The 27,827-nt window shown below is 36.7% G+C and overlaps 2 protein-coding genes across 2 annotated transcripts; one reads left to right on the top strand and one right to left on the bottom strand.

Annotated features, from left to right (window-relative positions):
* Positions 1–133: 133 nt before the first annotated feature.
* On the bottom strand, positions 134–5,799 carry LOC137194826 (dnaJ homolog subfamily C member 5-like). The gene is made up of 5 exons (XM_067606991.1): positions 5,115–5,799; positions 2,336–2,456; positions 2,038–2,251; positions 1,778–1,952; positions 134–474 (listed from the first exon to the last, which is right to left on the bottom strand). The coding sequence occupies exons 1-5, from the start codon at positions 5,323–5,325 to the stop codon at positions 377–379; spliced, it is 819 nt and encodes a 272-aa protein (XP_067463092.1). The 5' UTR covers positions 5,326–5,799; the 3' UTR covers positions 134–376.
* Positions 5,800–10,866: 5,067 nt separating this feature from the next.
* On the top strand, positions 10,867–23,785 carry adhfe1 (alcohol dehydrogenase iron containing 1). The gene is made up of 14 exons (XM_067606981.1): positions 10,867–11,013; positions 11,816–11,853; positions 12,090–12,139; positions 12,643–12,696; positions 13,181–13,335; positions 14,984–15,180; positions 15,738–15,815; positions 16,251–16,356; positions 19,125–19,277; positions 20,259–20,357; positions 21,104–21,182; positions 21,829–21,925; positions 22,077–22,234; positions 23,336–23,785. The coding sequence occupies exons 1-14, from the start codon at positions 10,961–10,963 to the stop codon at positions 23,417–23,419; spliced, it is 1,401 nt and encodes a 466-aa protein (XP_067463082.1). The 5' UTR covers positions 10,867–10,960; the 3' UTR covers positions 23,420–23,785.
* Positions 23,786–27,827: the final 4,042 nt, after the last annotated feature.

Below are 27,827 nucleotides of genomic sequence, written 5' to 3'. Positions count from 1 at the left end.
TTAAACCAGATATTAGTCTTGTTAACACCAGTTATTAAACCAGATATTAGTCTTGTTAACGCCAGTTATTAAACCAGATATTTATATTGTTTGCATAAGATACTATATTTTTTCTGTCCATCTTCTCATCAGACTCTGGAGAAAACAAAGAACAGGAATTCACTAAATTTCAAACTGTTTCAAGAAGAATTGACTCAAATTCAGTTTTGAAATGAAACTTTAATATTATTTATATTCATAACACTTTTAAAACAGTCGTAGTGATTCTGGTGCAGAGCTGTTTGTTGGTGTCAGGTTCAGGACTCAGCTGATAGATGTTGTTTCTGGGTTGAATGACTGAGGGACAATTGAAGCAGTGATGCGTTTCCTGTCAGCTTCATGTGTAGGTGTCTCCGTATCTGCGGTTGCCGTCGGTGATCAGCTGAGTTTTCTCGCTGGCGTTGGTCGGCTGGTGAACGATCGGAGCTTCAACGTCTGCGGGACAACAAGCAGAAATACTTTTCTGAGGACAAAGTCCACCATCGATCTTCAGACGTAAATGATTTTACTCTTTTCAGTTATGTCTTGTGTAGATATTTACAGGCCTTGTCCTGTTTCAGTGATCACTTGATTGACTTGGGGGGGGTGAGGTAAATCCACACAAATCTTTTGGTGAACTTTGACCTCCAAATTGACCAATAGCAAGCCATCCTGTCAGAGCAACCTTGGAGGGGACAGGAGAGTCCAAAGTGGAGGAAGTTATCGTAGCTTATTAGCTGTGTTGCTAAGATCCCATTTTATTTATTAACTAGTCACTCTCTCCAGGAAACTGTGATTTCTCGATCGCAATAATTACACAAATTCAACAAATCAAAATCAAGAAATATTTATGAGAGCTGCAGTTTAGTTAAATTACAGCAACTTTTCTGCATGAAACGTCCAAACCAGCAGCTGCTTGTGGTTTGGACCAATCGTGGCGTTTGGTGTGGCGGTAACTGACGTCATTCAGGTGGAAGATGGACAAATCTCACCTGCCAACAAACACGATGCCATAGACGAGCAAAACAAAACAGGAAGCTTTTTATCCAATGAACTGATTACATATGACTCTTCATTGGTAGTAGTTTTTAAAAAATTATTATTTTCCTTTGCTTGGAGTTTCTCCTAATTCACGCAATTTCACCGCAAAAAGACACATAAAACATTGCAAACTGTATCACAATTTTTGAGAGAAGCTGCTGCAAAATCAAACATTTTGGCCTCAATAATCACAAAGAAACTCTGTGAAATCCTAGAGACACACCAGCAATACAATAATGAGTTTGCAACAAACTGGGTCCCGTCAGCTAATTAGTTTTCTAAATGACAGTTTTTCTCTTCTTTAGTGACTCTTTATGGAATGAAATGATGGACAATCCTGAGAACAAACTGTCGGGCGATACTTTCACCAGTCGGAACATTTCAACAATCTATAAATGGACGATCTGATATTTTGTGTATCTTACAACAGATATACGTTACTTAACAACATTTCCTCAGTATATTTATAGAAGGCGTAACCATGGAGACCTTACGTTTTCTTCATGATGTTGCAAAGTAGTTGTATATAAACCTAATTTCTGGGCTGTTGTGAGTCTGAGAGGAAGTTGTGTGAGTTTGAGGTGACAAGTCGAAGAGAAACTGTGTTTGTATGTTTTCAGTTACGTCCTGCTGACAGACAGCCGGAGGAACGACACAACAACCAACAAATCACATCGTCTCTTGTTCCAGACTGTCAAAATGAAAGCTTCCTTCTCACCATCATCGGGGTCATTGCGTATCTCTTCTTCCAGGTCGTCGGGGGAGACGTAGTCTGGCTCCGCCCCCTCGCCGGTGGGCGATGGCTTGAGTTTCCCACAGCAGCAGTTACAGCAGCAGCAGAGACAGCAGCAGCAGTAACATCCAGTCAGGATCCCACAGACCGCAAACAGACCCTGAGACACAAAGACAGACACCACATCACTTCCCGTCACCTGACGACAGAGGCACAGGTTCACAGGCAGTGTAAGCCCCGCCCACCTTGGCCCACCATGTGGACAGCATGAAATATGTGTTGACGTTGTCCTCTCCGAACTGCTGGGCGACGTAGAGTCCCAGCGAGCCGTACGAGTCGTAGATGTTCCTCTTGGTGAGGTCGGACAGGACGGCGTGAGCACTGTTCAACTCCTTAAACTTCTCCGCCGCCTCCGGGTTGTCCGGGTTCTTGTCAGGATGGTAGCGCAACGCCAGCTTCCTGACAACACACACGTTCTCTGTTAGTATAATCAGATGTCAGACTGGAGGTGCAGGTCAGTGGGCGGGGCTCCGGTCGTCTTACCTGTAGGACTTCTTGATGTTGTCATGGCTGCAGCCTTTCTCTAGACCCAGCACCTGATACAGAGACTCTCCAGAGGTGGACAAAGTTCGCTGCCTCCCTTCAGACATCCTGCCAGCATTACCTGCCGCAGGTGGACAAACGTCAAAGGGACAAATGTCAGAGGGACAAACTTCAGAGGGACAAACATCAGAGGGACAAACGTCAGAGGGACAAACTCAGAGGGACAAACATCAGAGGGACAAACATCAGAGAGACAAACGTCAGAGGGACAAACATCAGAGGGACAAACATCAGAGGGACAAACATCAGAGGGACAAACTCAGAGAGACAAACTCAGAGGGACAAACATCAGAGGGACAAACATCAGAGGGACAAACTCAGAGAGACAAACTCAGAGGGACAAACATCAGAGGGACAAACTCAGAGAGACAAACTCAGAGGGACAAACATCAGAGGGACAAACATCAGAGAGACAAACTCAGAGAGACAAACATCAGAGAGACAAACATCAGAGGGACAAACTCAGAGGGACAAACGTCAGAGAGACAAACATCAGAGAGACAAACATCAGAGAGACAAACATCAGAGAGACAAACGTCAGAGAGACAAACATCAGAGAGACAAACATCAGAGAGACAAACATCAGAGAGACAAACGTCAGAGAGACAAACATCAGAGAGACAAACATCAGAGAGACAAACATCAGAGAGACAAACGTCAGAGAGACAAACGTCAGAGGGACAAACTCTGAGGGACAAACATCAGAGGGACAAACTCAGAGAGACAAACTTTAGAGGGACAAACTCAGAGGGACAAACTCAGAGGGACAAACTCAGAGAGACAAACTTCAGAGGGACAAACTCAGAGGGACAAACATCAGAGAGACAAACTCAGAGGGACAAACATCAGAGAGACAAACATCAGAGAGACAAACTCAGAGAGACAAACTCAGAGGAACAAACATCAGAGAGACAAACTCAGAGGGACAAACATCAGAGAGACAAACTCAGAGGGACAAACATCAGAGAGACAAACATCAGAGAGACAAACTCAGAGGGACAAACGTCAGAGAGACAAACTCAGAGGGACAAACATCAGAGAGACAAACTCAGAGGGACAAACGTCAGAGAGACAAACGTCAGAGAGACAAACTCAGAGGGACAAACGTCAGAGAGACAAACGTCAGAGGGACAAACTCAGAGGGACAAACGTCAGAGAGACAAACGTCAGAGGGACAAACATCAGAGAGACAAACATCAGAGAGACAAACGTCAACACAGACAAACCCTTCACTGTAAAAACAAATGACTTTAATATTCAAACAGCTGGACGTCATTAAAATACTGTAAAATAACTGAAAATAAACATTAAAAAATACAGTTATTTTCCATAATCAAAATACAGTTTATAGCTTTAATTTACATGAAATCTTGTGTATTTTTTGGCTTTTTAGTGCTAAATGAGCGTATTTCCACCTATAAAACAATTACAATTCCTATAAAACTGTACTGACACTATTATAATACAAATAATACAAATAATCAGGCTTCAAATCGGCGAAAAAATTGAGTTTAATTACATAATTTTATGTTAAATCTTCTATATGAATCCATATTTAATGTAATAAACTGATATACCAATAAAACATTTGATTACCTTTTTTTTTAAAAAAAAAATCATGATACTGTTGTAAAACAGGTAAATTAGTTCATAATTGCATCAATCCACTTAATTTAAGATCACATTAAGTTATGTTATGTTCATGTTATTTTACATTACACATGTAAATTCATGGTTTATTTTTTCAGTTATATTGACCTTTTCATATATTTTTGAAATACAGGAAAATTCTGTAAAAATACAGATTTTTTTACAGAAACACGTTCTGTAATTTTTTAATAATAAAGTCTAACATGGATCATCAGATAATTTATTGTGTAGCATGAGTTATGTCTGAGCTGTGACCTCCCAGAAAAATACATCAATATAGAAATATAACGAAGTAACAGAAGAAGAAAGTTACACACAAACTGCTCACATATACAAGTATGAACAGCAAAATCTACCTAAAATATCAAAGTAAATGTTCTTATAATGGAGAACAGCACCTGCCAATGTTACATATACTAATAATAATAATAATAATAATAATAATAACAGATGAATGAATTAAAAGTAGAGACAGAATAAATGATTAAGACAGAGCAGCGCTATAAGAAATAAAACAGGCAATAAAAACAAGTATGTACACACATGGATACATACGCATATACATATATATCATCATCACACAAACAACAACAGTCTGTTTTAAACACAGAGTTTGGGACTCTGTCAGTAAAAGGTCACTAAACTTGACCACTAATATTTAATAAACATTTCATATGTTTGATCAGTAAAATCTAAATGTGCAGTTTACACAATAACTCCGTCTGTCAGATAAACTACAGTTCAGTTTGTTTCCACCATCTTTGATCCAATGATGCAGCAGACATGTTGAATATTTCCATCTGATGGAATGATGTTTTAAATATTTCACTCAGCGGATACAACTTTCTCTTAAGTTTATATTTTTAGATAAATTGTGAGTGAAATCCTTTAAAAACCTACAGGAACACAAAATAGCTTCTCTTAGATCCTAAAGAGTAAACACTTTGGAGACACATGGTTTTCATTTGACAGAGGTGAGATACAGGACACCTGTGATGACATCACACAGGTCGGACAGATATTTTTCTACTTATAAAGAAGCTTAAAGGTAAATGTCAGACTGTGATACCTGTGTGTAGAAGCCTGAGAGCGTCCCGGCCTGACGATGCGTCTACCTGTTCAGGTGCTTGTCTCTGAGCGTCTACCTGTTCAGGTGCTTGTCTCTGAGCGTCTACCTGTTCAGGTGCTTGTCTCTGAGCGTCTACCTGTTCAGGTGCTTGTCTCTGAGCGTCTACCTGTTCAGGTGCTTGTGGTCGGACTGGGACAGCGACAGCCTCCATCAAACATTCAGCAGCTGCTCGGCTCAGGTGACCACGAGCCGCCACACCTGCTCAGGTTTCACTGAGATGCTGCAATGGACGCATTGTGAAAGGGAGGGGAGATCGCCATGACAACCAGGTGAGTCAGGGAGGAGCTCAGAGCTGTCAATCACAGACACAGACAGACAGATTCCTGAAAACAAACTGGATTCATGAGGAAATGAAACAAACATCATCACAAAGAACCCAGTGTTCAGTTTAATCTGCATGTTTTTATTCATCACAACATTATTTCATACTCAAATACAAAGAAACTGTCGAGGCGTCGAGAACCAAGAAGAACTTAAATGAAATTTAATGAGGAAATTTTTAAAGTCTGCTGGCTGACAAACAGTATCGCTGCTTTAACCAGAAACAAGCTGCTTGCTCATTAAAAACATTAAATGATGTTAGCTGCCACATGACGGGCTCAAAGTTCATTTAATTTGAATTGTTTGGTGGTTATTGATGCCTCCATACTTTCTACTTTCTTTGTTTAAATTTAAGATTATTATTAATCAGGAAGGGATTCTGCTCATTTGCAGTTAATATACACTTTAACACAGAAATTTACTGTATTATTTGACAGGTTTTTTTTGTTTTTTCTACATTAAGTGTAAATGCCATAAAAACACAGTAAATTATTTTCATTAAAAATATTCACCATAAAATAAAGGCTGTAATCTGTAAATTAATATAATGGAATATTATGGTTTTTTAACAGGATTTTTCAATTACTTAATGGTCCTGAATGTTACGTTACATTGAATTCTATGTAAAAATACAAATAATACACATCCTATTACTGAATGTAAAATAAAGGCAACTTTCTGTTTTTTTACTTTAAATTTAATGTAAAAAAAAGTTTAAAAAAAGTAAAAAAAGTTTTAAAAAAAACACTTACCGTCAAATAACGGTAAAAAAAACCTTTCGTTATTCTACAAAGAATTTTTTTTTAAAAATACAGATATTTACTGTCGTTATTATCTGCATTTTTACAGTCCAACTGTTGTAAAATATAAACAAAAAAAAATATAAAATATTGCTAGAATGCTAAATAAATGTATAAATGTGCACAAAAAATTAAAAACACTGCAGAAATACCTTAAAATTACCTAATTTAAATAATGGCTTCCAAAAACATAATTTCAATAATCATTACTTTATATAAACATTATTTGAAAGTAATTACAAGCAACTGTCTACAGACTTTTCCAATTAATGTATGAGATTAACTGTATATAAATAGTATTTGACAGTAATTACAAGCAACTATCCAACATATCCGTCTTCACTCTTCTTCAGAGGGATATTTCTTATATATTGTGTGAACACTGCCGTCATTCTTCAGAACCTGCCACTTATAGGGTGCTTGAGGCTAAAGAGAGTTATTGTATTTAGGTCTTGATGAACAACATATTGGTGTTGGAGCTACATATCAAATCAAATGGTGATAAAAATGTATGTTTGTTGTATCGTATGTTCCATCCTAACGCTGAGGAAAGACTAGGGCTGAAACACTTTTTTGCTGCTGTGCATCATTAAAAAAGTGATTTACACTTATTTGTGAGGTCTGACGACTTCATTTGTTTTTTTTGTGAGATGCTGCCATGACGGTGTTTTTTGTTATCATACATATTAACATGTGCAACACATTTCATTTCAAATTCTGAAGGTAGCTATAATAAAGGCTGTAAATCCACCTTAAAAATATTGGAAGCTGTGTCCCAATACGTTATGTTAGACCACAACGTGAAACTGCATATGTAGCATCCATGTGTTTTTCCTTGTAAAGGTGTCATTTGTAGATCTAGTTTTTCTTCTCTAAACATTAAGACCCAAAGTGAGTCACAGTCAGTCCTACTGCTCCCTCTAATCATTAGGTCACTCAGACATTTCTACAGGTCAAAGGGAACAAAGAGCAAAAAGCAGAGATAATATAAGGTGAGTAAAGAGGGACCTCAGTATGAGTAAAGCTTTACAATGGCTTTAGTAATAGGTGAGAGATGTGTGAAAGACTGGGATTTGATGTTAGGACTCAACAGTTCAAGCGAAGCTTGAGCTTTGATAATATGGGTGAAGGGATGTAAGACCTTAAAATAGTTGAAAAAACATATAAATGTAAACAGATTTGAGGACTCGTGACTTGGTTGACTAACACTTATAAGACTGGACTTGACTTTGACTTGAGGCAGATGACTCGAAAAGACTTAACAGTTCTTATTTAGCTGAATCACCTGTTTGCATTATTATAGATATTGAGCATGAACAGTTAACGTTTTGAGACATGAAAGGATGTCTTCTAGTGAAGTGTGTACAACTCAGGCTTAGAAGACAAGCAAGACCTAGAAAACAATGCAAGACAGGATTGAGCTTGTTGAAAGCATTTTCTCATACCAGCACTGATTTTCTCTCAAGCTTAATATTATCAGACCGTTTCTGATTCAGACCAGACAGTTTATGAATTGACAGCTTTTCATGACAGAGCTTCACTGTTCTGTTCGCAGTCCCTCACTAGTTCAAAGTCAATGTAACTCAACCACAGCAGAATGATCTCTTTCTATTTAATCAACTGTGTGACAAATGCAATCCTTCAAGATCAGGCAAACAAGATGGTATTTTCCCTTGATGATGTTTGAATGATTTCAGTGTTCTAAATTAATGGATGTATTAGTCTACACAATCCACAGCAGAAAACAGTAAACATCAGATAGAATACTATGTTTCGTTGTGCAAGCGCCAAATGCAGGTAGATTTTCCATTTGGCGAGTAAATATACCAAAGTAGTCATGTGTTGCAGACAGAGACTCAGGCTGTAGTATAACTAGCAGTTTCTTTTATCTGCACACTTTACAACCACTACAAAGCAGACTGTGTAGCTTACAGTCCATCAGCATATTTTTGCTGCTGTTAAAACCCACTAGCTTTGTGCTAACTACTGCAACTGGAGGAAGTTCCTCTTCTTCTACTACTTCTGCTTCAAAACTCTCACCTTACTCAAGGCACAACCTGGTGGCAGAACAGCAGAAGTCATACAACACATCCACACACATTAATACTGCATAAAATACAACATTATGAACCCTAGATCCTGGAAAACATGTTGGATCAGATTATTTATTTTTGTTCAAATAGTTAATTAATGTGAAGTTAATTTATAAAGTTAATCAACCTGCATGATGTTCTTTAGTTTTATGTTGACATTCAAAATTGTAGTTGATTTAACCCCCCCCCCCCATCCAAAAAAAACCCCCAACAACAACAACAAACAAGGTATGAACTGAACCATAAATAGTTGTATTCATGAATCCTAACCATAGTCATCCCTAGTTGTAGAGACTAACTAACATGCATGACATGGCTCGCCATTGTAACCTTTTCTCTCGTGTTTTAAGTGCTTCTTTCATGGTGACTGACTTGTGACTTAATTGACTTTTCTTGCTTGACGTTTAGCATTGACTTGACTCGGCTTACTTGAGTCGAAGTCACAGTGATTTAAGACTTGTTGGGGCCTTTAAGGTTCAGACTTGAGACTTGTTTGTGACTTGCACATGTGTAACTTACTCCCACTTCTGATATTTGTGAACATGAACTACTTTCTCCCAAAGACACAAACCAGAGACGTAAGACTCAAATATTTGATGCCATCTAGAATAAAGTCTGGAGCTGCTTCATATACAATAAATGTGAAACTAATTCTATAGTAAACTTTCATATCTGAAACATAAAATGTACCTGTATACCAGGCTCTGACAGTGTCTACAGAATTACTTTGTAAAACAAGCAGTAAAAGGTAATTTTATGATATATTCTGGTTATTAAACATCTTGAAATCTCATACATCTCAAATGGGGATCTGTATTGAACGGATTGCACAACATTGTAAAATGTCAATAGAAAAATGTATTTATTTATTCAGTGTCAGAGTTGATATAAAGGTACTTTTACATAGACCTTCTGGTTTTTGTACATTCAGAACTCCATATATTAATGTGAAATGTCTGTAGATATATCGGGGAGTTGCTTGTAATTACTGTTAAATAATGTTTATATAAAGTAATGATTATTAAAATGATGTTTTTATTAACTATTATAACATGATCTTATTTTTGTACAGTATAAAACCAACATTTACCAGGGATCTACTGTAAATAAACTGGATAATCACATAACATAAAAGCTTAAAGCTCTCAAGATACCATTAATGGGTGTTATAGGAGGGTAATTTAAATGTAATTTTACATAATTTTTCTGTGTTTTACATCCAGAAATCTGTACTTTGATGGGGAGTTCTTATGGATGGATTGAATAATCCTATGAATTTAACAAAGATTACTGTATGAAAACAACAGTCTTCATTTAAATTAGGTAATTTGAAGGTAGTTCTGCAATCATTTTAATTTTTGTGCAGATTTATACATTTGTTTAACATTCTAGTGATGTTTTATAATGATATTTTCTTTTTATTTTATAATGGTTGGACTGTAAAAATGCAGACAATGTCCAAAGTAAATATCCATATTTTTAAAATAAATCTCTTATTTGACAGAAGTGTTTGGCAACTTTTGCTGCCAGACTTTTTACCTTTTTTTACGATGTTTTTTTACAGTGTAGTTTAAGAGCCGCTTTGCTCTGCGCTGTGTTTTGGTGGATGAATGCAGTAAAAACACTGATTAACTGGTTGTAAAAGTCGAAGTGAAGCTATTTCTAGCAGACTGAACTGACTGTAATGACTGAATGGATGTTTTAAGTCTTATTAGACGAGTTATGAATGTTTGTTGCTAATATATTAAAATGTATCACTGAGTTTCCCGCTGAATTACCTCCAGACAGTGATGCCTGTTATCACAGATCATCAAGGTTTCTGCTTTACTTTAGTTGCTTTTGGCCTTTTGTCATCGACAACCACGTCACAACGTCACCAAAGATGGCTGCGTTCAGGTGTTGATCACCTGAGAGAAAAAGCCAACCAACCAAACTCATAATGTTCAGTTCATCTCTGCTTTAAAATGGTCGGAAACGTGAACCTTCCAATATTTTTCTGGTATTTATAATTAATAATTGATGGTAACATATTGTAAGATATGAATCGATGATCTGCCTGGTTTAGAAGATCAAAGGGTAAAAAGGTTTTACCTTCAAAGAATATTACATTTTTAAATTTTTTTATCAACATTTTTATTCCAAAATCATTTTTATTAAAACAAATAAGCTTCTACAGACAGAAATCTGTTGTTATGAAATTACAGTTATCTATTTTCACAGATATGAAACAGATGATATTAAATATGTTGGATTGTATTTAGAGAACAGTTCCAAAAAGAGACAAATTAAAAAGAGAAAGAGAAAAATAAAAGAAATAAATAATTCAGTTGAATAAAAATTGATAAAGAAAATAAAAGTCTGGTCTGATCTAGCCGTCAGATAACGTCTGTAAACTTTTATCAAAGCTGCAAATGAATGATCTTCAGTAAATTATCGGGATTTCAAAGTAAAGCGTTCAGGGGTGAGTTTGAGCTTTACTTTGAAACGGACAGCCGGAAGCCTTGTTGCTGACTTTAAAGTCTGATCTTCTTCTCTCGGCGAGGATCCTCTTCATCTTCATCACAGCGACAGGATGGCCGGACGGGACCGAGTGGTTCACCTGCTCAGGCAGCTCGAGCGCGCGGCGTAAGTTTGACTCACGTGCATCAAAAATGTGATTTAAACAGGAAAAAGTTAGAGTTGAGTAAACAAACCGCGGTGACGTTTCAGCTCCGTCGGTTGTTTTTGTCCTTCAGGCGGAGACGCAGCGACCAGAAGTCCGTCCACAAACCGACAGTTTGAACATCTTTACGGCAGAAACGCAGCTGCTGCCGCCGCACAGCTCAGATAGAAAACAGCTTCAGGACCAACAGAGTGTCTTTAAACTATCGGCTCACTATTAGACACCAGGACGCGTTTATGTTTTATTTAATAATTGTTTTCTCTCAGATCTGCTGTCAGTCTGCAGATTTACATGAGAGAATTCTGCAGAAATAAACCAGTAAAGATGAGCAGATATGGACTCTATATATCTAATATAAAGCCTACAAGTTATCTTTAACTCTGTTTATAGATTGGTGAAAATCTGAACACAGAATTAGTAACTACACAGTTACTAATTACACAGTTTTTCTCTGTGTAGTTCATGAAACCTGAACTGATTTGTTGCACAATCGTGTGAGAAGCAGCACGTGCAAAAAAACACCTGGCAGGTGATTGGTTGAACCATCTGCAAATATCTGTCTAGTTTCTCTGAACTTCTCTCTGTTGGTGAATCAGAAGCCTTTTGTGTCAAATCTTCCTTTTAAAACAATGTTTTTACAGACTTTAGGCTCCAAGTGGTGATCAGCAGTAACTCAGGGTCCCGTCTTAAAAAGAACAAAAGCACAAGTTGTAGTTTATAATGTTTTATATTGAGTTTGTTTGTGACGTGAATGTTTGTGAACAGATGCAGATGTCCTGCTCACTCCAACACCTTCCACCAAGGTCAGTCTCCTTCATAAAGCTGCATTTACACCAACAAACACGTGACGCAGCGTTTTATGGTTCGGCCAATATTCAACTTCTGCTTGTCAATCAGTATTGGTGATTTATTGGCTGATAGCTTCCAGTCAGGCCATTATGGGGGGGGGGTCTCTCATCAGAAATTAAAACTGAATATTCCAGATCAATATGATCGATTGATTATCCACACACACATGTTGTCTGTGTTTTTCCTGAAGGTGCTGGAGCTGCAGCCTGCACCGTCCGAAAAACCGACTACGCCTTCGAGGTAACAGCAGCTCATGTGGATCATCGTTAACTCTGAAAAACTCAGAAAGATTCAAGTCAAAATTCTCAGAAAAAATCTCACAATATTTTGCACAGTTGACATTATTTAGTGTCTTTACATAATCAGAGCTGCTTTTCATTTGATCTCAGATACGTCCAGTTTCATGGGATTGTAAGTCCACACTGCAAAAAAAAAAGAAAAAACATTTTGACATTTAGACATCGGCTCATAGACGTGTTTATTTAAACGTTTTCATTAAAAGACAAAAATGTAAAAACATTTTTCAATATTAATTTTTATTTTTCTAACTCGAATCAGGAAACCGTTCAGTTCTTATTATATATTCAGATTATAAATTTATAAAATCAAAACATGAGGACATAAACATAAGAGTTTGTTTTATATTCATGTATTTATTTATTTTTCTGGCAGAGTCGAGCCTCCGTACTCGGATCAGTTTGCAGTCAGACTGTAATTTGTTGTTTGTTGTTTGTTTCTGACAGATGGCGAGTTCCAACATCAGATATGGAGAAGGAGTCAGCAGAGAGATCGGCATGGTAACCAAACATCATCATCATCATCATCATCATCATCATCACATATCGAACCACATTTGTTCTTAAAATTCACGTAGTGATTGATTTAATAAACGTTTGACCGTGTTTACACGTGTTTGACTTTAATTATAAAGAAGTTAAAGAGTTTTAATACGATACAGAAATGAACTAAAATAAAATATAGAACTAAAACAAAGTTAAAGCTAAACTAATATTCTGTTCTTGCATCATCAGCATTTATAACAATAAACCATCTCATCTGTCAGACGTCATAATTACAGCCTGAAGACGTTTGAGCTTTTATCAAACGTGTTTAATTCAGATAACGATTAAAAGCTGAACTGATTCTGACTTATAGTCACTTTCTCTGGGAAATTGTTATGTTTCATATTGAAGAATCTCTGTGTTATTTGCGAGAGCTGCAACTTTTCCACATGAAACGTCCAAACCAGCAGTTTGTTGTTGTTCTCCGGTTCTCCTGCAGGACCTGCAGAACCTCGGAGCTCGAAACGTCTGTCTGATGACGGACAAGAACCTGTCCCGCCTCCCGCCGGTGAAGGCCGTCCTGGAGTCTCTGGCCAAGAACGGAGTCAAGTACAAAGTTTACGACAACGTGCGAGTGGAGCCGACCGACAGCAGGTGAGTCACAGCGAAAATCCTGCTCTCTGATTGGCTGTCAGGTGTCCCATTTATTTCTTATATCAAAGCACATTTTACACTCCCTCCAGGATGTCGCTGAGGTTTTTTTGTGATTATTGCAGCTAAAAATGATTTTGCTGCTTTTCTCAAAAATTGCGACACAATCTGCAACGTGTAAAATACATCAGCTTGTATTCCTCTGACTCACTGAATCAAAGCTCATTTGGGAACATTTGGGAATAGTTTTGCTCGTCTATGACATCATGTTTGTTGGCAGGTGAGATTTGTTCATCTTCCACCTGAATGACATCAGTTGCCGCCACACCAAACACCACGATTGGTCCAAACCACAAGCAGCTGCTGGTTTGGCAAAATTGCAGCTCTTGGAAATATTGCTGATTTCTTGAATTTGCGTTATTCATTAAAGTCACAAAGTCACAAAATGTCCTGTAGGGAGTGATTTAATATGTTTGCACCTGGCTGATGGGTCATGTTGACACACATCTGTCTCCACACTGATTTTAGGGGTTAGACTTAGTTTTTAGGTTAAAGGACGAGTTCACAGTTTTTCAGGTGTCTTAAACCAGCAGTCAGTCATCAAATGAACATTAAAGCTGTGTTTCTTGCTGTAATCATTCCTCCTGTTCATACTGACCATTAGAAGATCCCTTCATAATGACCTTACAATGGAAGTGATGGGGGACAAAATCCACAGTCCTCCTTCTGTGCAAAAATGTATTTAAAGTTCATCTGAAACTAATATGAAGCTTCCATTAAATGGTTTCATGACTCTCAGGTGGAAGTGAGGCAGTAGTTTCCACAGTCAAGTGCTCTTAGTGTCCCACAAGGGTCTATACTTGGTTCTCTTTTATTCACCATATGCATAAATAAGATCATCTCTGTCACCCCAAATTGTAATGTACATTTTTATGCAGATGATACTATTCTATATGTCACTGCTCTTCTCTTAAAGGACAAGTTGACAATTTCTTAAATGTGTCTTAAACCAACAGTCAGTCTTCAAATGAACACTAAAGCTGTGTTTCTTGCTGTAATCATTCCTCCTGTTCATACTGCCCATTAGAAGATCCCTTCATAATGACCTTACAATGGAAGTGATGGAGGACAAAATCCACAGTCTGAAGCTAATATGAAGCTTCAGCGTCCAAACGAGTCAAATCAAGTAGATATCTTTCAACGTTACAGTCTTTTTAGTGCCAAAGTTCCTCTTTTTGTTACTATACTTCCACCTGCAGCTCAACAGGGAAACACTGTCCGAGGAAACACAAAGAGGGAATTTGATGCTAAAAAGACTGTAAATGTGTCAGATATCCACTTGATATGACTAACTCAGACTGCTGAAGCTGAATAGAAGCTTCACACAGACTTTAAATGACTGTGTGGACACACTGTGGACTCCTGACTGCTGGTTTAGACTTTAAGATCAGTTGCAGGCGTGAAGTTCTGATGGAAAACATGTTTTCAAAAGTCTGAAAGTTCTTCAGTATAGTTAACGCTGTTTTTACATATTAAACTTTATTTTGGAACAACTAGAAATGCTTTTTATTATATATATTTACCAGTCAGATATTTCAACCTTTTGTTTGGAGCAGCAGTGTTTCTCATATCGATGTTTGTGTTGTTTTAGTTTTAAAGAAGCCATCGCCTTCGCTAAGAACGAGTTGTTCGACGTGTTCGTGGCGGTGGGCGGGGGCTCTGTGATTGACACCTGTAAGGCAGCCAATCTGTACGCGTGTCACCCCGACGCAGACTTCCTGGACTTCGTCAACGCTCCGATCGGCAAAGGAAAGCCGATCACCGGCGCTCTGAAGCCGCTCATTGCAGGTAACGAGTCACCATCACTTCTGATCACAGATCATTATCAGTAATCATTACATCACACAATACAAATGTTATGAATTACATTTTAATTAACTTTGTTAAATTGAATTAATCACATTCAATTAATTATTATTATTTCTATTATTTATTATTATATTATTCTTGCCAAGCTTTTTAATATAATTATATATGTATTTATATGTATATACTTCTTTAAATGTTATTTTAATTGTCTTAATTTAAACTTGATCTAATTAATTAAATTGAATTTCTGCTTAATAAAATTCATAATGTCTTCAACATAAACTAATAAATAAATAAAATAATATTCATAAAACTGAAGAATAAGAGATATATGAGATTGAAAATGAATTAAAATTTTCTGCACTTTTTATTTTAAAGTGGGAACTTTTCCTTCAGCTGCAGGTGTCCGTGTGGTCATGTGACCTGCTGGTTTTACACCTGTTGACTTGTTTTTCTTGTTTTTAATCTTTTCTTATCTGTAAAACGTGTCGAAGCTTCAACAGTAACAAACGTGAACTTTGTACTTTACGCTTCAGTTCCTACGACTGCAGGAACCGGCAGCGAGACCACCGGAGTCGCCATCTTTGACTACGAACCTCTGAAGGCCAAAACAGGTGCAGATGTTTCCAGATGTTTCCAGATGCTCTAATCTGTGTTTTTACATTTCAGACGTCAAACTTTAACCAAATTTATGATAATTTAATAATAATTTCAATGATAATTTAAGAAAACTTGTAACACATTTAACATTTCCATTATTATTTAAGTCTATTATTATTATAAATATTATTATTATTATTATGTTTATGTTTATGTGAGTTTATAATGTGGGGGTCGCAGCATGTCGAGGTGTTTTCTTAGCGTGTTATTGAAGGAAACATCCTAAATAAATCAAATGAGTTGTAGTATTTATAGTGGTTACCATGGAAACGCAGGTATTATCTGATTATATATATTATCTGATTGTATTATCCTTCAGTGATTTATTTAATAAAGAAGACGGAGCTAAAGTCTGTTATGCTGAGCTGTGATTGGTTCTCTGTGTTCAGGCATCGCCAGCAGAGCCATCAGACCGACGCTGGGCATCGTGGATCCTGTGCACACAATGAGCATGCCCGCCAGAGTCGCCGCCAACAGCGGCTTCGACGTGCTGTGGTCAGTCTGTCTGTCAACATCTGTCTGTCTGTCTGTCAACATCTATCTTTCTGTCAACATCTGTCTGTCTGTCCACATCTGTCTGTCTGTCAACATCTGTCTGTCTGTCTGTCTGTCAACATCTGTCTGTCTGTCTGTCAACATCTGTCTGTCTGTCTGTCAACATCTGTCTGTCTGTCCACATCTGTCTGTCTGTCTGTCTGTCAACATCTGTCTGTCTGTCAACATCTGTCTGTCTGTCAACATCTGTCTGTCTGTCTGTCAACATCTGTCTGTCTGTCCACATCTGTCTGTCTGTCAACATCTGTCTGTCTGTCTGTCTGTCAACATCTGTCTGTCTGTCTGTCAACATCTGTCTGTCTGTCAGTCTGTCAACATCTGTCTGTCTGTCTGTCTGTCAACATCTGTCTGTCTGTCAGTCTGTCAACATCTGTCTGTCTGTCTGTCTGTCAACATCTGTCTGTCTGTCAACATCTGTCTGTCTGTCTGTCAACATCTGTCTGTCTGTCTGTCAACATCTGTCTGTCTGTCAACATCTGTCTGTCTGTCTGTCAACATCTGTCTGTCAGTCTGTCAACATCTGTCTGTCTGTCAACATCTGTCTGTCTGTCAACATCTGTCTGTCTGTCTGTCCACATCTGTCTGTCTGTCTGTCAACATCTGTCTGTCTGTCAACATCTGTCTGTCTGCCAACATCTGTCTGTCTGTCAACATCTGTCTGTCTGCCAACATCTGTCTGTCTGTCAACATCTGTCTGTCTGTCTGTCAACATCTGTCTGTCTGTCTGCCAACATCTGTCTGTCTGTCAACATCTGTCTGTCTGTCAACATCTGTCTGTCTGCCAACATCTGTCTGTCTGTCAACATCTGTCTGTCTGTCTGTCAACATCTGTCTGTCTGTCTGTCAACATCTGTCAGTCTGTCAACATCTGTCTGTCTGCCAACATCTGTCTGTCTGTCAACATCTGTCTGTCTGTCTGTCAACATCTGTCTGTCTGTCTGTCAACATCTGTCAGTCTGTCAACATCTGTCTGTCTGTCAACATCTGTCTGTCCATAAAGAATCAGCTGCCGTCTGTAAACGTGATTTTCAGCTGAGTTTCGTTACAGTTTTTAAATCGTCGGCTGTTTTTAGAAACGTGTTTGAGTTTCAGTTTTTCTACCAGCAGAGTTTTTTTGCACTGAGTTTGAAACAAGACGAGTGTAAAACTAGAAAACAAATCTTCAGACCTTAACTGTCCAAACCAGACACTCAATAATATTTTATAGACAATTAACTCTTTTAAAAATTTAGAATTTGTACAATAAAAATAGAATTTTTTTCCTCCTGAAGATTTTTATATATGTGAACCTAAAAAGATTTGTGTCTTCTAGATGATGAGATGTATCATCAGACTCAGAATAAAAGCTTCAAGCTTTAATAAAGATTTCAACAGAAATGATTTCTGGAGATGGAAATATGTGAAACAGTCGTCAACTCCTCTGACGGTACAAACATCACAGTCTGAAACTTTATTCATTTTCCTCAAACACAGTAAAATAAAAATCAACATTAACATAAAATAGAAATATATAATATATATATAATATAACCAGACAGCAGCTGACTGTTCCTGCTGCAGGAAACACACAGAGAGAGCCTGACTGACCTCTGACCTCTGACCTCTGACCCTGCAGGTGGTTTCTCTGCTGAACTTTAACACACTGAGTTAAAAAAACATCTTCAGGTTAGTTAATGTTTGTGTGAGACAAAGAGAAGGACAACAGTCAGAGTCCAGCAGGTGTTCAGGGACGTTTGCTCTTTACATTCTTGTTTTTAGGCCTGTTGTTGTTATTATTATTATTATTATTATTATTATTATTATTACGTTTATTATTATTATTATCATTATTATTATTATTATTACGTTTATTATTAATATTATTATTACATTTATTATTATTATTATTACGTTTATTATTATTATTATTATTATTATTATTATTACGTTTACTATTATTATTATTATTATTATTATTACGTTTATTATTAATATTATTATTACGTTTATTATTATTATTATTATTATTATTATTATTATTGTTGTTATTGTTATTATTATTATGACGTTTATTATTATTATTATTATTATTATTATTATTATTATTATTATTACATTTATTATTATTATTATTATTATTATTATTATTATTATTACGTTTATTATTATTATTATTATTATTATTATTATTATTATTACGTTTATTATTATTATTATTATTATTATTATTATTATTATTATTACGTTTATTATTATTATTATTATTATTATTGTTATTATTATTGTTATTATTATTATTGTTATTATTATTATTATTATTACGTTTATTATTATTATTATTATTATTATTATTATTACATTTATTATTATTATTATTATTATTATTATTATTATTATTACGTTTATTATTATTATTATTATTATTATTGTTATTATTATTGTTATTATTATTATTATTATTATTATTATTATTGTTATTATTATTGTTATTATTATTATTATTATTATTATTATTATGACGTTTATTTGAGTTTATAACGTGGAGTTTAACGGCGTCCCTGGTCGCAGCATCTCAAGATGTTTTCTTAGTGAATAAATGTTGAGCGTGTCCTAAATAAATCAAATTAGTTGTAGTACTTATGGTGGTTACCATGGAAACACAGGTATTATCTGACACAGCCTGCAGGTAGAAAGTCATATTTTCTGTCTGCCGTGTGTCTTTTTTGCAGCCACGCTCTGGAGTCGTACACCGCTCTGCCCTACCACCAGCGCAGTCCCTGCCCCCCCAACCCCATCAACCGCCCCGCCTACCAGGGCAGCAACCCCATCAGTGACGTCTGGTCCCGCCACGCCCTCAACGTGGTCGCCAAGTACATGAAACGGTAAAACAAGTTTCCCTGGAGAACCACAGAGGACCCGAACGGGTTCCCTGAGGAACTCCGCCAGAGATCTCAGCAGAAGCAGAGCTGCTGAGTTGATTCCTGATGTTTGTTGTTGAACTGCAGCAGAAACACAGATAATATTATCATTAGTAGTGCTCTTAAAAATTATTTTCAAAATAAAACCCTGCACACTTTTGATATCTTGTAAAGAACATTTCAAAATGTTGTTGCATGTAAAGCAAAGAAAGTGAAATAAAATTTTAAAAAATATAGAATAATCCTATAATTTACTAAATAATAAAAAACAGTGACCTAAAATAAATAAATTATAAAAATGAATAAGATTAAAAATGTCGTCTATTAGTTATTATGTTTCTGTCTGTTTACACCGAGGCTGAAACTCTGTTTGTATATAGAACAACAATCATGTACATCCAGACACACATCAGCCAATGAGGAACCTACAAAGATGGGTCGGGTATGTGGTGATGTGGCGTCAGGCCAATCGTTGACTGGCAGAGAGGCGGGGGGGGGGGGGGGGGCGTCATAAAAACCACTTCAAAACCACATAAATGGCAGATATTTAAGAACAACTTCAACTTTATCTCCTCCTGAGGTCAACGTAAACTTAATGATCCCAGATGGAGAAAAACACGAGGTTAAAGAGCAGAAGTACAAAAACAGTCATAAACACACACACACACACACACACACACACACTCACACACACACACACACACACACACACACACACATACACACACACACACAGCAGTACTCGTGTTTCTGGAGTTTTGACCTCTTCAGACTTTTTTCTTCTTGTTTGTTGGAAGTCGGTGAAGTTCAGACAGAAACTCTCAAATACAAAAAAACTCTTTAAAGAAACGTCTCAGTAGTCTGAACTACTTTAAAAAAGTTATGAAACTTTGGTTTTGTTTTGTTGTTGATGAGTTGTTTGTTTGTTTGTTTGTATGTTTACAGAGCGGTGCGGGACCCTGAGGATCTGGAGGCTCGGTCCAGCATGCACCTGGCCAGCGTGTTCGCCGGCATCGGCTTCGGAAACGCCGGCGTTCATCTCTGGTGAGAAACGATAAGTTCTCCAGTATTTTATTGATGAATTTATTTCATATTTAGTATAAAACCATAACAGAGAAACATGCACATCACAGTTCTGTATTTTGATTTCATAATTCATTAAAACTACTCAGTTATTACAATTATAATATATTTTTTAAATTTGGTCAAATCATTGAAGTGAAGCAGCACTCAGACGTCACCTTTATACTGAAACAACCTTTAAAACATCCTGAAATAAAACATTGAAATCCAGCTGTGTGGCTGCTGTTAAAACACCTTCATTCACTAATGAAGTCGATTTTAATTATCACATTAACTTAATATTTGACAAATCCATGAATGATGAGTTTTAGGTTTATATCACTAGTTAATAATATTTGATGGGATTTAACTCCAGTATTCAGATATTAAACATTAAATTGGGACAAATTAATGGATTTGAATATATTAAAGTCTTTTAAAGTATTTTCTGCATTGATTAATAGTACAAACTCCTTAAAATAGAAATCACCTTACATGATTAAATGTTTTAAACCAACACAAACAGTACAGGTCATTTGTACCTTAAATGAACCTTCATTTTTCCTGTTAAGGTGTAAATTCAGGGCTTCACCTCTAATTGTTGTTAATTAATGTATTTAAGGTTTTTAAGGGGTTAAAAACAAACATGGGCCTAATCTGCTAGTGATGAACATTATTATGAGATAAATTCATGTAATGTGTTTTTATCTCGTTTCTTCGTCTGTCAGTCATGGGATGTCTTACCCGATCGCCGGTAACGTGAAGACTCACACAGCGAAGGGTTACAGCGTGGAGCACCCTCTGGTGGTGAGTGAATGAACTGCAGACATAATCTGCCTCAAACATAAACACCAAACTAGATTTATTTTAATAACATTATTGATGATTTTATTTGCTGCTGATGTTGAGCTGAAAGTTTATTTAATAAAGGTTATAAATGGAACTCAAGTACAGTATTTTCTGTTTATAGAACGTTGAGTCCTCATGGTTCTCATGTTCAGCTGAACTATAGTTGTTTCTGTGATCTTCACTGGCAGCACTGAGATCCTGGAGGGAGAGAATAAAAACACAACAGGAACAACACAGTTATTTATTATTGTTTATTTCAAACATAATAAAACACAACTCTGTGTGTGCGTGTGTGTGTGTGTGTGTATGTGTATGTGTGTGTGTGTGTGTGTGCGTGTGTGTGTGCGTGTGTATGTGTGTGTGTGTGTGTGTGTACGTGTGTGTGTGTGTGCGTGTGTGTGTGCGTGTGTGTGTGTGTGTGCGTGTGTGTGTGCGTGTGTATGTGTGTGTGTGTGTGTGTGTACGTGTGTGTGTGTGTGCGTGTGCGTGTGTGTGTGCGTGTGTGTGTGTGTGTGCGTGTGTGTGTGCGTGTGTACGTGTGTGTGTGTGTGTGTGCGTGTGTGTGTGCGCGTGTGTGTGTGTGTGTGCGTGTGCGTGTCCTCAGCCTCATGGCCTCTCCGTCGTTCTCACCTCGCCGGCCGTCTTTAACTTCACGGCTCCGATGTGTCCGGAGCGTCACCTGGACGCTGCAGAGATCCTCGGTACTTGTTCACACAAAACAAAATAATTATTGTTTGTTGTTTTATTTTATGTTTGTTTATGTCATCAAACCAAATTAATTTCCTTTTTTGAATAATAAAGTTTGAATTTGATTCTACGTGGAGACGATAACGGACTCTGTGTTGCGTTCAGGTGCAGACATCCGGGGAGTGAAGAGGGAGGACGCCGGCGCCGTCCTGGCCGACACGCTGCGTCATTTCCTGTTTGACCTGCAGGTGGAGGATGGACTGGGAGCTGTGGGTTACAGCAAAGACGACATACCAGCACTGGTCAAAGGAACCATTCCTCAGGTCTGTCAGCTCCTTTCATTTTATTCCTTAAAATACTGTTAATTTACACGTTACTTACACGTTAATTTACACGTTAATTTACACGTTACTTACACGTTAATTTACACGTTACTTACACGTTAATTTACACGTTAATTTACATGTTAATTTACATGTTACTTACACGTTAATTTACACGTTACTTACACGTTAATTTACACGTTACTTACACGTTAATTTACACGTTAATTTACACGTTAATTTACACGTTAATTTACACGTTACTTACACGTTAATTTACACGTTAATTTACACGTTAATTTACACGTTAATTTACACGTTAATTTACATGTTAATTTACACGTTACTTACACGTTACTTACACGTTACTTACACGTTACTTACACGTTAATTTACACGTTAATTTTCCCGTTAATGATGATGTAACGAAGGCATTTTAACGGGATTCTCAAGGATCATTAATGTGAACATTCACAGAGTTCAGGGCGGTAAAATGCTCAGAATAACATTACAGTTTAACCCTTAATGTGTTACTGAAAAGATCCTTTTTTTGATTAGGGTGCAGATTCACAGCTTAATTAACGGATAAATGATGTGTCTGATGATCTATCAATGCATCACTGTTGAAGATGGAAAACCTAAATAACATGAATCACTTAATTTATACCTTCAGTGAACCTTAATATTAAGATTAATATGAAAGCTGTTTCTTGTTTACAATCATAAAACCAATAAAAATCTCTCAATATATTCGTCCATGAACGTTTCCATTAATTTGTCCAAAATCTGTAAACCTGTAAAATATCTGAATATAAATCTCTTTAATTAGCAGGTGAGAATATTTCAGTCTTAATATAAACCAAAACCCGTTAAGCTTAATAACACCTGAGACTCATCATTAATGGATTTATCATGAAACCCTTCAGATCTACTTCGTCTGTTATCTCAAAGTCACAATAATGTGTTTTTAAGAGTTTAGAGTTTCCAGTTGAAAGACAGTTGAAAGGCTCTCTGGTTCAGATGAAGGTGTTTGTTGTGTTTTTTGGGGTAAATTAAGTGGATTTGAAGAGATTCTTGTTTGAACTTGTGTTTTATTTTCAGGAGCGAGTGACCAAACTGTCTCCTAGAGAACACAGCGAGGAAGACCTGGCCCAGCTGTTCGAAGCCTCCATGAAGCTCTACTGAAGAAACTAAAACACTCTGATCATCAGGATTTAATGTGAAACTAAACACTCTGATCATCAGGATTTAATATGAAACTAAAACACTCTGATCATCAGGATTTAATATGAAACTAAAACACTCTGATCATCAGGATTTAATGTGAAACTAAACACTCTGATCATCAGGATTTAATATGAAACTAAACACTTGAATGTTTTTAATGCAGCTGAACTGATCTCAGGTCCGTCCTGTGTTGAGCTGCAGTTCCTCTAACAGCCACTAGATGGTGCTGCTTCTCTTCCTGACTCCTCACCTCATTGATCACATCCTCACTTTGTGATTTTTATATTTTCATACAAACATGAAATAAAAATCGTGTTTACATGATGGTGTCGTCTGCTGTTTATTGAGTCTCAGCTCTGTTAAACTTCTTGTGAAGGTTCTTTATAGTTCAGATCTTTATTGTCCCACAAACACATGAAAAATAAACACAACATAAACACAACGAGGCAGCTGAAGATGTTACAGTTCCTGTTAACTTTCTCACAGTTCAGATAAATAAAGATGTTTGTTAAAAGTGTTGATTCTCACGTTTTTCACACAGAAGAAATTTCCCATATTGTTATGAGATGCTGTCTCGAACAGAATAAACATTATGAATGAAAACTTGAACTTGTTGCGTCTCTGAGCAGAAGACAGACGTCCTTAAAGACGTCCAACAGATTTTGGAACAGATGAGAACATGTCAGGAGACCAACGTACAATTATAATGAGATTAAACCAGCAGTCAGGTGTCTGTAATCATTCCTCCTGTTCATACTGGATATTAAAGATCCTTCAAATGTGCTTTCAATGTTAGTGATGGAGGATAAAATCCACAGTGTGTCCACACAGTCATTTAAAAGTCTGTGTGAAGCTTCTATTCAGCTTCAGCAGTCTGAGTTAGTCATATCAAGTGGATATCTGACACATTTACAGTCTTTTTAGCATCAAATTCCCTCTTTGTGTTTCCTCGGACAGTGTTTCCCTGTTGAGCTGCAGGTGGAAGTATAGTAACAAAAAGAGGAACTTTGGCACTAAAAAGACTGTAACGTTGAAAGATATCTACTTGATTTGACTCATTTGGACGCTGAAGCTTCATATTAGCTTCAGACTGTGGAATTTGTCCTCCATCACTTCCATTGTAAGGTCATTATGAAGGATCTTCTAATGGTCAGTATGAACAGGAGGAATGATTACAGCAAGAAACACAGCTTTAATGTTCATCTGAAGACTGACTGTTGGTTTAAGACACATTAGAAGAACAGTGAACTCGTCCTTTAAGCATTACAAGACACCTGGATGACTATTTATTTGTGACTGATTGAATGTACAAATCAGATTCTGCTGCAGTAAAGCTGTAAAAACAGAAGAGACAGAAACAAACTTCTTCCTCTTGACTCGTTTCAGTGACTCATCATCTTTTCCTGTTTTATATCTATATAACTCTCCAACACCTGAAAAGTGACGATAATAAATTATAATTCACAAGGAAGAACAGCAAAGATCAGAGGAAACAATCTACATGATCAAAATAAATGTGATTCTCCTCGTTTCAGTCAGCTGTTAATGATTTTATTATAAAAACACGTTTAAATAAGAAAACATCACGTCTGTTTCTTAACTCAATCTCAGTAGCAACAAATGTTTTGAGAAAACTTATATTTTAAATTATTTTAAAATAAATAAAGTCCAGATTCACGTCACTGATGCAGTGAAGTAAAACAAACGAGTCATTTCTGTCAACAAACAAACGTAAAGACTTTCACAGGTAGCTGTTTCAGTTCACTGATGGACACTTATAAAAGACTAAAAGACTATATAACTAAGAGACTTCTATTTTAAGTGTTTTTGACTGTTAAGAATAAAGCCAGCACAATTAAATAGAAACCTGATCCTTGTAGGTAGAATGAGTAGTCCTGTTTAAGAAGGATTGTTAAACAAGTTTATTATATTTCCTTTACTTATTGTCTGTAACCTCTGGTGTACTGTTTCTGTGTTGTGTATGTGTGCTGTGTTGGGTCTGTTTTTGTTTGTTTTGTTTTTGTCCTGTTTACTGACGCAGACTTTGTGTTTTCTGCTAATTGAGCGCTACAGCGGAGCAGAGGAGAGACGCTGAGGTAGCGATGTAACCGACCTGCACGCTGCTGTTTGACATGTTTATTTTTTCTTCCCAAAAACAAATAATTTTTAAAATATTTGTATGAAACAAATATTTGTGAAAACACTATTTGTGCTTTGCTGAATAACATATTTGTATCCGGGCACACCGCTAGTAGGTGATTTAATGTTCCTGTTTATTACAAGTACCAAATATTCTAATAGAAGCATATTTGTCTCATTAATATTAATTGATGTTTTTTTTTATTAATTCATTATTCAAGTGAAACAAGAGAGAACTGGATTTCAGAAAACTTGTTTTATAAGCTTTAAGGACTCAGTTTCAAAACAAAAAAGGCGTTATAAAAGATTTCCGCAGTGCGAGAGCATCTATCCAATCAGAAGCCTCCCAGGACGTGTGCGTGTGTGTGTGTGTGCGTGTGTGTGTGCGTGTGTGTTTCTGAGAAGTGCTTCTCGTTGTTTTAATCCGGTTTAATCTGATCCAGAAACAGCTGTTATATAAACCTGATCTGACCGTGTTTAACTGGTTTAACCCAGAGAGCAGCAAACGAGCTAAACACAGAAGGACCCTGAACGCACCGCAGCTCACAGAGCCACACACCTGAGCTCACCTGTTCACCTGCTCCATACACGAGTTCAATATGTCACAAACAAACTGAATAGAGACACATTAAAAACTGAACATTTGTGTTAAATTTATTTTTTGAGTCTTTTCAGTCATTAAGTTGATTAAACTGTGACACCTGAACTCAAGTTCACTGATTTAGTTTATTGTCTTTTTGTCAATGAGGAAAAAAAAACCCAAAAGATGTGAAAACAAACAGTCACCTTGTTGTTTTAAACACTTATTCAGTATAAACTGTAGATAACTCATCTGTTATGATGTTATATGTCACTTAAGTTTGACATTAAGTATGTTGAGGATTTGTGGTTTAAGTCTGTTTTTAACATGAACTGTTTCAGTTCAATATGTTTGAGCTCAAAAGTCTTCTGATTCCTCGCATGTTTTAAATGGAGAATAGAAACTTCTGATGTAGAGTCTCTCAGTTTAAACGCAACAAGCTGAAGACTTTTTTATACATCAGTTTGTCCTGCTGCTCACTGAGATCTGAATCCAGAGGAAATGATGTGCGTGATTCTTATGTTAGTTTGACTGTTTCATCTCTTAAACTGAACCGCCCACTGAGTCAAAATGAATTTCAGTGTAAGCGGACAACAAAGTTGCATCGCATCTCTTCATATCGTATCGTACAGTACCGTATCGCATCACATCGCATCGCATCGTAACGTAACATATCGTATTGCATCGTATTGCATCGTATCATAACGTAATGTATCATATCATATCGTACCGTACCGAATCATATCGCATAATAACGTAACGTAACGTAACGTAACATAACTTAACGTACCGTATCGCATCACATCGCATCGTAACATATCATATCATAACGTAACGTAACGTAACGTATCGCGTCGCAACGTATCGTATCGTATCATATTGCATCGCATTGCATCGCATCGCAATGCAGCGCATCGCAACGTAACGTATCGCATCGCATTGCAATGTGTCGTATCGTGTCGTATCGTATCATATCGTAACGTTTCGTAACATATCGTATCATGTTGTAACGTAACGTAATGTATCATATCGTAACGTATCGTATTGTAACGTATCGTATCATGTCGCATTGCATCATATCACATCGCATCGCAACTTATCGTATTGTAACGTATCGTATCATGTCGCATTGCATCATATCACATCGCATCGCAACTTATCATATTGTATCGTATCATATCGTATCGTATCATATCGTATCGTATCGTAACGTATCGTATCATATCGTATCGTATCATATCGTATCGTATTGTATCGTAATGTATCGTATCGTATTGTAACGTATCGTATCATATTGTATCGTATTGTATCGTAATGTATCGTATCGTATTGTAACGTATCGTATCATATTGTATCGTATTGTAACGTATCGTATCGTATCGTATCGTATCATATTGTATCGTATCGTATTGTATCGTATCGTATCATATCGTATCGTAACGTATCGTGCATCTCCATCACTGAGGCTGATGCAATACACATCTTGATGCATTGCCAATGATCCAATACATTAAAAATACATATGGAACAACTATGAATGCGATACGATTCATCGCTATTGCAATGCAGTGTGATTTGACAGTTTGATTCAACGTGATACGACACGATTTGACACGGTGCAAAAGAGTGATGCTATATGCAATTAAA

This window comes from Thunnus thynnus, chromosome 12 (assembly GCF_963924715.1).
Source record: "Thunnus thynnus chromosome 12, fThuThy2.1, whole genome shotgun sequence".
Taxonomy (NCBI): domain Eukaryota; kingdom Metazoa; phylum Chordata; class Actinopteri; order Scombriformes; family Scombridae; genus Thunnus; species Thunnus thynnus.
Note: the sequence above shows the minus strand (reverse complement) of the source record. Positions and strands in the feature narration are given on the sequence as shown.